General features: G+C 46.2%; 1 protein-coding gene across 1 annotated transcript; it reads right to left on the bottom strand.

The window, feature by feature from the left end:
- Window positions 1-414: 414 nt before the first annotated feature.
- On the bottom strand, window positions 415-11,220 carry LOC140460590 (uncharacterized). Its single transcript, XM_072555200.1, has 2 exons — window positions 11,115-11,220; window positions 415-4,064 (listed from the first exon to the last, which is right to left on the bottom strand). The coding sequence occupies exon 2, from the start codon at window positions 3,686-3,688 to the stop codon at window positions 2,756-2,758; it is 933 nt and encodes a 310-aa protein (XP_072411301.1). The 5' UTR covers window positions 3,689-4,064; window positions 11,115-11,220; the 3' UTR covers window positions 415-2,755.
- Between the last annotated feature and the right edge of the window lie 2,837 nt (window positions 11,221-14,057).

The following is a 14,057-nucleotide window of genomic DNA, read 5'->3' as shown; positions in this document are numbered from 1 at the left end:
CTTTAAGAAGATTATGTCGTCTTGATTTTTTTTCCCAAGAGGGGTTGTAAAAGGCAGAGGGTCCAATTTAACTGGGCTAAGGGACTTCACTAATAGCCAACAGATATTGGCAAAGGCAACAATTGGAAAAAGGTTTGAGATTTTTTTTTCTGAAACACTCTACAGCGAAACAGTCTGTAGCGAAACAGTCTGTAAGGTCACCCCTCAGCCTCTGACCCTCCAGGGAAAATAGCACTAGTCTATTTCAGCCTCTTGCAACAGCTCCAACCCTGGCAGTATCTTTGTAAATCTTTTCAGAGTCCTTTCATGTTTCACAACTTGTTACAAACACGTCGACTAAATTCAGAGAAGCCTCTCAATTACAGCTGTAAATGGAGAAAGTGTGTTTAATAATGAGTCATGAATAAAGGCTGTATTAATATTTTATTGTGAAGTTTTACTCCTACATCTCCAAACAGAGCATACACACCTGGTCAGAAGCAGCCTATGGGATTTAAGACACTATTGGCTGTTTTCCAATGAGGACTGACTTTGCACAGAAACCATAAACATTTTAAATGAATGGAGTACCATTTGTTTTAAGGTCAGGTAAACTTAAGAGGCACTGCATTGGCTTAGAAATGAGATCCTTGACACACACACAGCTGAAATTATCAATGCACCATTATTAACAAATTGGAATTAAGGCTGGGATGTTTTTCCCGCTGGAGCAGAGGAGGATGAGAGGCGAAGTTTATAAAACCGTGAGGGTTATAGATAGGGTTAAGGATTGTTGCCTCTTACCTAGGATGGGGGAATTACAAGACTGGGGACACATTTGTACGGTGAGAGGGGAGAGATTGAAAAAATATGTGGGGCCAAAATTTTAGAGAGTGGTTTGTGTATGGAATGAGCTGCCAGTGGAAGTGGTTGAGGGAGATACATTAACAACAATTAAAAGGCATTTGGTCAAATACATGGAGAGGAGAGGTTTAGAAGGATAGTGGCCAAGTGCAGGGAAATGGGGTTACTGTTGATGGATGTTTTGGTCAGCATGAACCAGTTTGGGCCGATGGGCCTGTCTCCGTGCTGTAACACTGACTCGTGTCTCTTTGTCGCTCCAACAGTTTTGAGTTTTCAGATGAGCACCTCACTTAATCGCACTGAATAAAATCCGATCTCATTAGTCAACTCTGATTTGGAAGTGCTGGTGTTGGATTGGGCTGGACAAGGTCAGAAGTCACACGGCACCAGGTTAGAGTCCAACAGGTTTATTTGAACTCACGAGATTTCAGAGCACTGCTCCTTTGTCGGTGAAGTGATGAAGCAGCAGCATTGAAGAAGGAGCAATGCTCCTAAAGCTTGTAATTTCAAATAAACCTGTTGGTCTGTAAGCTGGTGTTGTGTGACTTCTGATGCCTTCAGCTGTGGGTTTGTGTCGAACTTAATGGGATATTTTGTCCAACACGGCATTTTTAAACAGTATCACTTGGAGGGATTCATTTGAAACCTTTCAAGAGGTGAGTTCAACAAGACTGAGTTCAACAAGTTACTTGGACTCCATTTTAAAATTTACATCAGGACCGGTAGACATAGAGATATACAGCATGGAAACAGACCCTTTGGTCCAACTCATCGATGCTGACAAGACATCCTAAATTAATTTTGTCCCATTTGTCAGTACTTGGCCCATATCCGTCTTAACCCTTCCTGTTCATGTCCGAAACCAGATGCCTTCTAAGTGGTATAATTGTACCAGCCTCCACTTTCTCTGGAAACTCATTCCATACACGCACTATCCTCTGCATGAAAACATTACCCCTTACGTCCCTTTTAAATCTCTCACCCAGCCAAATAGCCTCTCCCTGCAGCTCAAACCCTCCGACCCCCGGCAACATCCTGGTAAATTGTTTCTGATACAGAAGTCAATGTTTTGGGAAGAACCCTTCTTCAGTCCTGAAGGAGGGTTAATACCCGAAATGCTAACTTCACCTCCTAACGCTACCTGGGTTGCTGCGTTTACTTGGAGAAAGTGAGGACTGCAGATGCTGAAGATCACAGTCGAGAGTCTGGTGCTGGAAAAGCACAGCAGATTAAGCAGCGTCCGAAGAGCAGGAGAATCAATGTTTCAGGCATCATTGCTGAGGAAGGACTTATGCCCAAAACGTCGATGCTCCTGCGCCTCAGATGCTGCCAGACCTGCTGTGATTTTCCAGCACCACACTCTTGACCAGTCTCCATTTACCCCTGACTAATGCACCACATTACACATCCCTGAACACTATGGACAATTGAGCTAGGCTAACTCACCCTAACTTGTACATCTTTGTATAGTGGGAGCAAAACCGGAACACCCGGAGGAAACCCATGCAGACACGGGAGAATCAAACAGTAGAATCAAACCCGGGTCCATGGCTCTATGAGGCAGCTGTGCTAAGCACTGAGCCACTATGTCACCCCGAGCCACTTTAGGATTGCACTTGGGGGTGCGAGGCGGTGTGCAGTCCAGAAAATTGTTTTAAAAGCCCAACAATGTTCCCACTGCACCCATTGTCAGAGTGGGGCACAAGGTTTAGTCCACAGTAGCGTCACTGGCGGTATCCGATTGTTGGGAGCACTGGTGTCCCCGCTGGTGTCTTCACAAGTTGCTGGAAAATGTGAACCTCTTGCCGCACTCAGGGCAGCTGAATGGCCTCTCCCCTGTATGGACCTGCCAGTGGGTCAGCAGAGCAGAAGAATTGCTGAAGCCCTTCCTGCACTCAGGGCAATAGAACGGCTACACTCCCGTGTGGACCCGCTGGTGGGTCAGTAGGTGGGAAGAGCGGTTAAAGCGTTTCTCACACTCTGGGCAGGAGAACGGCTTCTCCCCGGTGTGGACCCGCTGGTGCCTCAGCAGGTGGGAGGAATTGCTGAAAGCCTTCCCGCACTCGGGACAGCTGAAGGGCCTCTCCCCCGTGTAGACCCGCTGGTGGGTCACGAGGTTGGAGGAGACCGCAAAGCCTTTCCCGCACACTGAGCAGGAGAATGGCTTCTCCCCGGTGTGGACTCGCCGGTGGGTTAGCAGTTGGGAGGGCTGGGTAAAGTCCTTCCCACACTCAGGGCAGGCAAATGGCCTCTCCCCAGTGTGGACCCGCTGGTGTGTCAGCAGGGAGGAGGAACTGCTGAAGCCCTTCCCACATTCAGGGCAGGGGAACGGCTTCTTGCCTGTGTGGACCCACTGGTGCCTCAGCAGGGCAGAGGAATCGCTAAAGGCCTTCCCGCACTCGGGGCAACTGAATGGCCTCTCCCCTGTGTGGACCCGCTGGTGCTTCAGTAAGTCAGAGGATTTGCCGAAGGCCTTCCCACAATCAGAGCAGGGGAAGGGCCTCTCCCCGGTGTGGACACGCTGGTGCGCCAGCAAGTGGGAGGAGTGGGTGAAGCTGTTCCCGCACTCAGGACAGGTGAATGGTCTCTCCCCAGTGTGGACCCGGTGGTGGTCCAGCAGGTGGGAAGAGCGGATAAATCCCTTCCCCCACTCTGGGCAGGAGAACGGCCTCTCCCTGGTGTGACTGCGCTGATGAATTTCCAGGGCAGATGGGACACTGAAGCCTTTCCTGCAGTCACCACACTGCCACGGTTTCTCCATGGGGCGAGATTCCTCTGGTTTCTCCATGGGGCGAGATTCCTCTGGTTTCTCCACGGCCAAAGCTTCAGCTGCACACAAATGCATGCACAACCCCTCCCTGCCGTGAATTCCTCTTTCCAGGCTGTATAATTGTTACAGACTGCACACTTAATGCGCTGCCACAGTTGCGTCTCTCATCCAGCTCCACTGATGCTGAAAGCTTACTGAAACAGAAACCAAAGAGTTTTGCTCCTTCTCATAGAATCAAAATCGAAGATCGTTAGAGTCCCAATGGATTGATTGACTGTCTGTCATTGATGTGAAAATGAGGACTGCAGACGCTGGAGAGTCAGTCAAAATGTGTGGTGCTGGAAATACACAGCAGGTCAGGCAGCATCCAAGGAGCAGGAGAGTTCCTGTTTCGGGCATAAGCCCTTCGTCTGTTGAATTTGAAACTTCAGTCTTCAGATCTTCAAATGCACTTGAAAAAAAGATTATGAAAGTCATCACTGTCAGTCAGAACAAGCAATTCTACTTTATGCGGAACATTCTTTTTAGATTAGATTAGATTACTTACAGTGTGGAAACAGGCCCTTCGGCCCAACAAGTCCACACCGCCCCGCCGAAGCGCAACCCACCCATACCCCTACATCTACCCCTTATCTAACACTACGGGCAATTTAGCATGGCCAATTCACCTGACCTGCACATTTTTGGACTGTGGGAGGAAACCGGAGCACCCGGAGGAAACCCACGCAGACACGGGGAGAACGTGCAAACTCCACACAGTCAGTCGCCTTTTGTAATTCTTTTGTAATTCCATGAAATTGAAAGCACCATTACCCTGCTCCGATTGCTCTACATTTAGACCTGATTAATGCATCTAACCTACACATCCTGGACACTATGGACAATTTAACATGGCTAATTCACCCAAACCTGCACATCTTTGGATAGTGAGAAGAAACAGGTGCACTGGAAGAAATCCGCCACAAACACCAGTTGGAGAATGTGCAATATCCACACAGCCAACGGTCCCGAGGCTGGAATTGTACCTGGGGCCCTGATGCCGTGAGGCAGCAGCACTAACCACTGAGACACCGTACCTTCCTTTTCCAGTCCCGCCACCAAGTCACTCAGCTTGAGCTCAAGCAAAGCACTACATTTAATTTTCGCTTCACACTCACTGAACTTCCGGCCTGTCCTCACTTCCCCTATGGAAATGCAAAAAGCTGGGGGGTTGCCACATAGAATCCCTACAGTGCAGAATGAGGCCATTTGGCCCAACAAGTACATAACAACACTCCGAAGAGTAACCCACCCACACCCATTTCCCTACTCCTATCACTCTCTCCATTTACCTCCGACTAATATACCTAACGCACACATCCCCGAATACTATGGGGCAATTTAGCATGGCCAATTCACCCAAACCTGAAAATCTTTGGACTGTGGGAGCAAACCGGAGCACCTGGATGAAACTCATACAGCTATGGGGTGAACAATGTGCAAACTCCACACAGTCAGTCACCTAAAGCTGGAGTCAAATCCTTGTCCCTGGTGCTGTGAGGCAGCAGTGCTAACCACTGAGCCATGTGCTGCCCATGTGTGCTGAAAGAGATGCAACGTGGAGCTTTATTGACTGTACCGCACAGTGGATTGTTGAGTAAGGTCGAGTCTCGAAGGATCTGGAAAGAGGTAGCCAACATTTAGGAGTGCATTGCGACAGATGCTGGAATCCGTCCTGAAAACAACAAATGCTGGAGATCACAGCTGGTCAGGCAGCGTCCACATAGAGAGAGGAAGCTAACATTTCAGGTCTTCTTAGAGATTTATAAAATCTTGCTGGATACAGAGAAGATCAATGTCAGGAGTCATTTCCCTGGAATGAGGGATTTCAAGACTAGCAGACATATTTTTAAGGTGAGAACAGAAAGATTTAAAAACAAAATAAGGGGCAACATTTTCACACAGAGTGCTTCATGTGTGGAATGAATTTCCAGAGGAAGTGGTAGATGCGCTTACAGTCACAACATTTAAATGACATTTGGAATAGTACATGAATAAGAAATGTTCAGAGGGATATTGGGCCAAGCACATGTAGGTGGGACTAGTTTAGTTTGGGATTATGGTCGACATGGACTGGTTCGACCGAAGGATCTGTTTCCGTGCTGTGTGACTCTGACTGGATACAGTGGATGTGGGGAAGATGTTTCCACCAGTAGGAGAAACGAGGACCAGAGGACACAGGCTCAGGGTGAAGGAATGTCCTTCAGAACTGAGATGAGGAGGAATTCCTTCAGGCAGAGGATGGTGAATCTGTGGATCTCAACGCTGCAGAGGGCATTTAAGACAGGGATAGATAGGTCTTTGATAAGTAAGGCGATCAAGGGTTACGAGGAGAAGGCAACAGAATGGGATTGAGAAACATACCGGCCATGATCGACTGGTGGAGCAGACTCAGTGGGGCAAATGGCCTTATTCTGCTCCTGTATATTGTAGTCTTAAAACTGAGCAGATTACTGAGGTGGTTTTCATGAACAATTTCAGAGTCCTGAAGTAACATCGTAGAGGTGTACAGAATGAAAACAGACCCTTTAGTCCAACTCGTCCATGCCGACCAGTTATCCTAACCTAATCTTGTCCCATTTGCCAGGACTTGGCCACTATCGCTTTAAACCCTTCCTATTCATATACCCATCCAGATGCCTTTTAAATGCAGTAATTGTACCATCCTCCATCACTTACTCTGACATTCATCCCATACATGCACCACCCTCTACATGAAACACTTGTCCCTGAGGTCCCTTTTAAAATCTTTCCCCTCTCACTCTAAACTGATGCCCCCTAGTTCTGACTCCACAACCCAGGGAAAAGACCTTGTCTGTTTATAAAATCATGAGGATTATGGATAGAATAAACGTGTGGAAGATGACCGCCCCCCCCCCCCCCCGCGCCACAAAAGTCTCTAATGCTCTCGAAAACAGCCCGAGTCTATTCTGCCTCTCCAGCTAAAATCCTTCAAACACGGCAACATCCTTGTAAATCTTTTCTGAACCCTTTCAAGTTTCACAGCATCTTCCTGATAGGAAGGAGACCAGAATTGCACACAATATTCCGAAAGTGGCCGAACCAGTGTCCTATACAGCTGCAACGTTACCTCTCAACTTTACTACCCAAATGCCTTCCTCACTGTTCTATCTACCTGCAACTCTACTGTCAAGGAGCTATGAACCTGCACTCCAAGGTCTCTTTGATCAGCAACACTCCCTTGGACCTTACCTGATTGGCTTTTCCAAAATGTAGTACCACACATTTATCTAAATTAAACTCCATCTGCCATTCCTTAGCCCATTGGCCCATCGGATCAAGATCCCGTTGTGATCGGAGGTAACCTTATTTGCTGTCCACTACACCTCCAATTTTGGTGTCATCTGCAAACTTACTAACTATACCTCTTATGCTCACATCCAAATCATTCATATAAATGACGAAAAGTAATGGAACCAGCACCAATCCTTGTGGTCACAGACACTGGTCACAGGCCTCCAGTCTGAAAATCAACCCTTCACCACCACCCTCTGTCTTCTACCTTCAATCCAGATCTGTATCCAAATGGCTAGTTCTCCCTGTATTTCTCGAAAGCTAACCTTGCTAACCAATCTCTCATGAGGAACCTTGTTGAATGCCTTTCTGAAGTCCATGGAGATCATGTCTACTGCTCTGCCCTTGTCAATCCCTTGTTACTTAAAAAAATTCAATCAAGTTCGTGAGACATGATTTCTCACGCACAAAGCCATGCTGACTATCCCGAATTAGTCCTTGCCTTTCCAAATACATGTAAATCCTGTCCCTCAGGATTACCTCCAACAAGTTGCCCACCGGCAATGTCAGGCTCATTGGTTGATAGTTCTATGGCTTTTCCTTGCAATCTTTCTTAAATACTGGTACCACGTTAGACAACCTCCAGTCTTTCATCACCTCACGTGTGACTATCAATGGTACAAATACCTCAGCAAGGGACCCAACAATCACTTCTCTAGCTTCTCACAGAGTTCTAGGGTACAACTGATCAGGTTCTGGGGATTTATCCACTTGCATGCATTTCAAGATATGCAGCACCACCTCCTTTGTAGTACAGACATTTTTACATTTTTCGAGATATCATCATCTGTTTTCACACATTCTATTTCTTCTCTGTCCTTCTCTACAGTAAACACTGATGCAAAATACTTATTTATTATCTCCCCCAATTCCTGCAGTTCCACACATAGGCTGTCTTGCTGATCTTTGAGGGGCCCTGTTCTCTCCCTAGTTATCCTTTTCTCCTTAATGTATTTATACAAACCCTTTGGATTCTCCTTAACTCTACTTGTCAAAGCTATCTCATGGTCCCTTTTTGCCCTCCTGAGTTTACTCTTAAGTATACTCCAACTGCCTTTGTACTGTCAGGATTCACTCGGTCTCTCCTGTCTATACTTGTCATATGCTTCCTTCTTTTTCTGAACCAAAAGCTCAATTCCTCTCGTCATTCAGCATTCACTACACCTACCAGCCTCCCCTTTCACCCTAGGTTCTAGATTAGAGTGGTGCTGGAAAAACACAGTTCAGGCAGCATCCGAGGAGCAAGAAAATTGATGTTTTGGGCAAAAGCCCTTCATCTAATCTAGAATCTGGTTTCCAGCATCTGCAGTCCTTGTTTTTACCTAGTTTTTCCCCTTTCAACCTCACAGGAATATACTGTCTCTGGACTCTCAGTTTCTTATTTTTGAAGGTTTCCCATTTTCTCACCATCCCTTTACCTGCGAACATCTGCTCCCAGTTAGCTTTTGGAAGATCTTGCCTAATACCAAGTTAGCCATCCTCCAATTTAGAGCTGGTCTCTACTTTATCATCACTCTTTTATAGCTCATATAATTATGGTCACTGGCCCCAAAGTGCTCCTCCACTGACAGCTGAGTCACTTGCCCTGCCTTATTTCCTAAGAGCAGGTCACGTTTTGCACCTTCACTAGTCAGAACATCCACTGACTGAATCAGAAAATTTTCTTGTACACATTTCAATTCCTCTTCATCGAAACCCTTAACACTACGGCAGTCCCAGTCTATGTATTGAAAGTTAAAATCCCTGACCATAACCACCGCATTTTTATTACAGATAACTGAAATCTCCTTACAAAATTTGTTTTTCAATTTCCCTCTGACTATTAGGGAGTCTGTAATAAAGGGGAGAAAGCTGGAGAATGGGGTTGAGAAACTTATCAGCCATGATTGAATGGTGGAGCAGACCCAGTGGGCTGATTGGCCTAATTTCTGCTCCTGTGTCCTATAGGCTCTTGCTGTTCTGCACACAGTGAGAGAAACTTGGGAGCAGGAGTAGGCCATTTGGTCTTTCAAGCCTGCACCAGCATTCAACAGATCATGACTGGATATTAATCTACCTACAGCTAGATGGATAAACTGGGAATCTTTTTCACCGGAGCTTAGGATATTGAGAGATGACCTTACAGAGGATTATAAAATCACGAAGGATAGAGATGTCCTTTCGCTCAGATGTGAGCTTCAAGATTAGGGAGCAAATTTTTAAGGTGAGTGGAGAAAGATTTTAAAAAGACATCAGAAGCACCCTTTTTTAAGAGTGGTTTGTGTGTGGAATGAATGTCCAGACAAAGTCCAGAGGTCAGATCAGTTTTCCTTCGTGTGAATCCAAGGAAAGTGATGGGATCAGACGGAGGACCAGGCCGTGCACTCAGAGCATGTGCAGATCAACTGGAAGAGGTCATCTCGATCATCTTCAACCTCTTCCTGCAGCAGGCCATTGTCCCTGTCTGTTTCAAGAGGGCCAACATCATCCCTGTGCCTCAGAAGACTCATGCAGCATGTCTCAATGACTACCGCCCAGTTACCCTAACTTCGGTGGTCATGAATTGCTTTGAATTTGCCTATCAGCAAATTGGGATCCATGTCAGATGCCATATCATTTGCCCTTTCCTCCTCCCTAGAACATCTTGACACCAAGAACAGGTACTTAAGAATCCTACTTGACTACAGTTCAGTCTTCAACACTATTATCCCCTCGAGACTGATTACTAAACTTCGTGATCTTGGACGAAGCCCCACTCTCTGCAACTCGATCCTCAGTTTCCTGACCCACAGGCCAAAACCACGAAACTCGTTATTGACTTTTGGCGGGATGTTACTCATGTCCCCATACACATTAACAGCACAGAGGTGGAATGAGAGGAGAGTGTTAAGCTCCTGGGAGTGGTCATCCACAACAAGCTGTCTTGGATGTATCACTACCTGGTATGGCAACTGTACCATTCAAGATTGGAGACAGTTTCAGAGAGTGGTGAACTCAGCCCGGACAATCACAAAGGCCAACCTCCCATCTATAGAATCCATCTACCAGGCTTGCTGTCAAGGGAAGCCGCCAGCATTCTTAAAGATCCATCCCACTCTGGTAATGTTTGTCTACAATCTCTACCATCGGGAAGAAGGTACAGAAGCCTGAACACACGCACCAGCCAATTTTGTAACAGTTTCTACCCTATTGTTAGAATACTGAATGGACTCTCAAACTCTCAGGACTTGCCTGAACCTGTGTTTTTGTTTTTGCCACTGTTTACCTATTATTTACTATGCCACTTAACTATGTGATCTGCCTTTTTGATCACAAGACAATGCTTTTCACTGTGCCTCAGTACATGTGACAATAAATAAATTCAATTCAGTTCAAGTGGTGGATGTAGTCCAGTTAAAAGGGTGAAAAAGCATTTGGATCAGCACATGAGTAGGAATGGCTCAGAGGGATATGGGCCAAACACTGGCAGGTGCAACTAGTTGAGTTTGAGAACATAGTCAGCATGGACTAGATGGTCAGAACAGTCTGTTTCTGCACTGACTGACTGTCTAACTGTTCTATACTGGTCTTAAACCCATTTTCTTGCCTCCCCCGAGAACCATCCACTTCCTTGTTGTCGAAAATTCAAATGAACTCAGCCTTGAATATATTCAATGACACCCCCCCCAAACTGCAGGAAGACATCGCCACCTCTGAACTCAATTCCTCTTGCTAATGTACCACTTGCCTTGCTCATTGCTTGCTGATATAGAAGGACGCTGAGGCCTGTTTGTATAGCAACACATCATTCCTGATGAAGGGCTCGTGCCTGAAATGTCGAATCTCCTGCTTCTCAGATGCTGCCTGAAACTGCTGTGCTTTTCCAGCCCTACACTTTTCGACTCCAGCATATGCAGTCCTCACTTTCTTCACATCCCAATATATCACTATTTAAGGAATGCGTCTCCTTTCTGCTTTTTTGTAAAACAGCAAATGCGATAACTTCACATTGTGCTACTACATTTGCCATGTGTTTGCAAACTGAGACACAATCTTGGACTAACTTTTCCAGAGTCTCTCCCCTCGCCGGGATTCACTCCCTTTCCTTTCAATTACTGCAAAACAAAAATTGAACCCCAGAATGAAAACAAATGGAAAAGGGAGTGAGAAAAGAAAGTGCCGTACTCACAGATGTCGGACAGAGGAAGGAAGTTGCAGTCTGGCGTAAAGCTCAATCTTTATTCAGAGAGGAACAACAGCAGTAGCAACTTCAGAAGCTCATGGTCAAACTTCCGTATTCAGACAATAGCGGGGCTCTGATTGACAAAAGAACCAGGCTCCTTCCGCTCATCCCGAGCTCCCCATTGGTCCATCAAAAGAAGGTCGCGGTCCGTAATTGTGGACAGCGTGAAGCATGCGCAGTTCTTGTTAACACCGCTGAACATGCGCAATAACTACTGACACCGAGGAGTATGCGCAGTGTGTTCTGTGGCTGGTGTTGCTGACAAGATTTTGTACCCGAATGTCAAATGGCAACAGGAGTTTAAAAAAAAGGTGAAGCCAATTTTTTTTACCTGTAGCTCGACATTTTATTGCGTTTGCATTTTGTGTGACTCCTCAACTTTTCAATGTCTTTTCCCCAGGGTAGGGGAATCCCAAGCGAGAGGGCATAGATTTCCATTTACAGGGAAAATATTTAAAAGGGACCTCACAGTCAGAAAAAAACAGTTTGAAAGTTAATTCCCCCTCTTATGCCCTGAACAAGATAGATTGTTCACAGCCTATTAATCATGAGTAGCAATGATGTTGTGAAACTGAGAATGGTTCAAAAACGATTTATAAATAAGTTGCGAAGGTTGGAGGGGTTCAGCTGCAGGGACTGTTTTTCATACAGCGTTGGATGCTGAGGGTTTATAAAACCTTTATAGAGATTTATAAAATCATGAGGGGCATTGATATGTTAAATATACAAGGTCTTTTCGCTGGGTGGGACAGTCCAGAACGAAAATTTTGGGTGAGGGGGAAAGATATAAAAAGGACCTAAGGGGCAAATTTTTCACGCAAAGGGTGTTGCATGTATTGAATTAGCTGCCAGAAGAAGTGGTGGAGGCTAGTACAATTACAAAATTTAAAATACACTTAGATGGGTATATGTGCCAAGATTAATTTAGGATACCTGGTCAGCATGGACCGACGGATTTGTTTCCATACTGTACAACTCTATGGTTCTATTTCTGTATAATCAGAATCAATTTCACAAGACTAGGAATAGACCATCCACAACTTACACCCTGTCCTCAACTGTGAACTAACTGGACATATTTGAATGCAAGTTTCAGAAAGATGTCTGCAGCTTTTCTATAAAGTTGAACATGCTTTCATAATATTTCTGAATATATCATTTTAGCTATTCTCAATTTTAAAGATCAGTCATTTCTCGTGCAGCTGTGTCGACCAGGTAGAGTCCTCAACATCCATTCTCTTTCTCTCTTCCTAGAAGGGTTTGATACAGCGATCGAAGAGGGTTTGAGGCATCCGCAAGGACAGGGAGTGGGTGGAAGAGGAGAGAGAATGGACAGAGGGGCAGAGTGTCAGGGGGTGAGAGAGATAATTGACCGTGGGACAAAGAGTGGGGGGATGAGAACACTGGGGTGATCAGAGGGTGATGGGAATGGAGAAGATTGTGGAGACCGATGGTGAGGGAAAGTGAAAGACTGGTGGGCAGAGGTGGGGAGGAAGAGAATGCAGGGCAGAAGGGTGGAGATGTAGAGAGAATGGACGGGGGACAGTGGGTGGTGAGAGATTGGACGGGGGGCAGAGGATGGGGGGGAGAGACTGCCCAAATCCCACCTTCCCCAGGACCGGTGTTGATATCTCACGAACTGGAACCCACTGCTCCCACATCAGACTTGGGTCAATCATTTCTCAATATGTACGTGGCGAAAGCAGTAGAATCATAATTCTGACAGGCCATTCGGCCCATCGAATTCACACGGAACTTCCAAACAGCATCCCATCCACACCCATCTGCTGACCCTACAGCCCTGCAGTTCCTCATGGCTAACCCACTCTAATCTGTACACTTAAGCATGGCCAATCCACCCTAAACTGCAGATCTTTGGACTGTGGGAGGAAACTAGAGCACTCACAGGTAACCCACACAGACACAAGAAGGAGGACGTGCCAAAGTCCACACAGACAGTTGCCCAAGGATGAAATCAAACATGGACCCCTGGCACTGTGAGGCAGCGGTACTAACCACTGAGCCACTGTGCCATCCAGAGTTAGCTTCTAACTCTTCACGCACCCTCAGCAGAGGCTCTCTCCTGACATTTGTGGACCACACCTGCTGTAACCTCCCTTTCCCACATCTTCAGCCCTGAGCACATTGGTTCCCGAATCCTGGCACCAGATAGACACCGATGTCATCTGGCCTCCTGCAACCAACTGCGGAGACCAGAGACAATCCCTATCACTATTCTGTCCCTTACCACCACCTCCCCAATGTTGTTCGTACTCCCAGTACCCAGCCAGTTTGCTCCTCCACTTCCTTGCAGCCCTCTCTCCGATCCCCTTTACCTGCCTGATCCACGCTCACACCTCCTGATCCTGTCTACTGACTCAATCAGAAGGGTCTGTCCGGAGAGGAATGACCAACTCCTGGAATAAAATGTCTGGTTATCTTTTTCATCAAAGGTCTGCACCCTCGCTTTCAGCTCCATCTCTCTGAGCCGAATGTCCACCAGCATGTGTTTGCCCTGGATCACAGCATCCAGAACCTCCCACCTTCTGCAAATCAAAAGGCAAGTCCCACCTTCCACTCTCCAACGTGTGTTGTGTAACTGCTTAATCATTTCTGGTGGCCGAGCAGAGGCTAAGTTCAACTTGGATTCCAAACTTGGGTATCAATAGCCATGAGGATGGCTTCAAATGGACTTTGGGTTGATGTCACACTACATGTGACTCCACTATACAAAACAGTCTCTCTCTCTCTCTCTCTCACACACACACACACACGCACATGCACATAAGTCAATAGGGTGAATTTGTGAAATTATATATGCAAATACATTGTATTTTGCTCAAAAAGTGCACAATCTGCAGGCAGTCAATGCATGTAATATTCTATAAA

The sequence above is a fragment of the Chiloscyllium punctatum genome, chromosome 36 (genome assembly GCF_047496795.1).
Source record: "Chiloscyllium punctatum isolate Juve2018m chromosome 36, sChiPun1.3, whole genome shotgun sequence".
Classification (NCBI taxonomy): Eukaryota; Metazoa; Chordata; class Chondrichthyes; order Orectolobiformes; family Hemiscylliidae; genus Chiloscyllium; species Chiloscyllium punctatum.
This window is presented reverse-complemented; position numbering and strand designations above follow the sequence as displayed.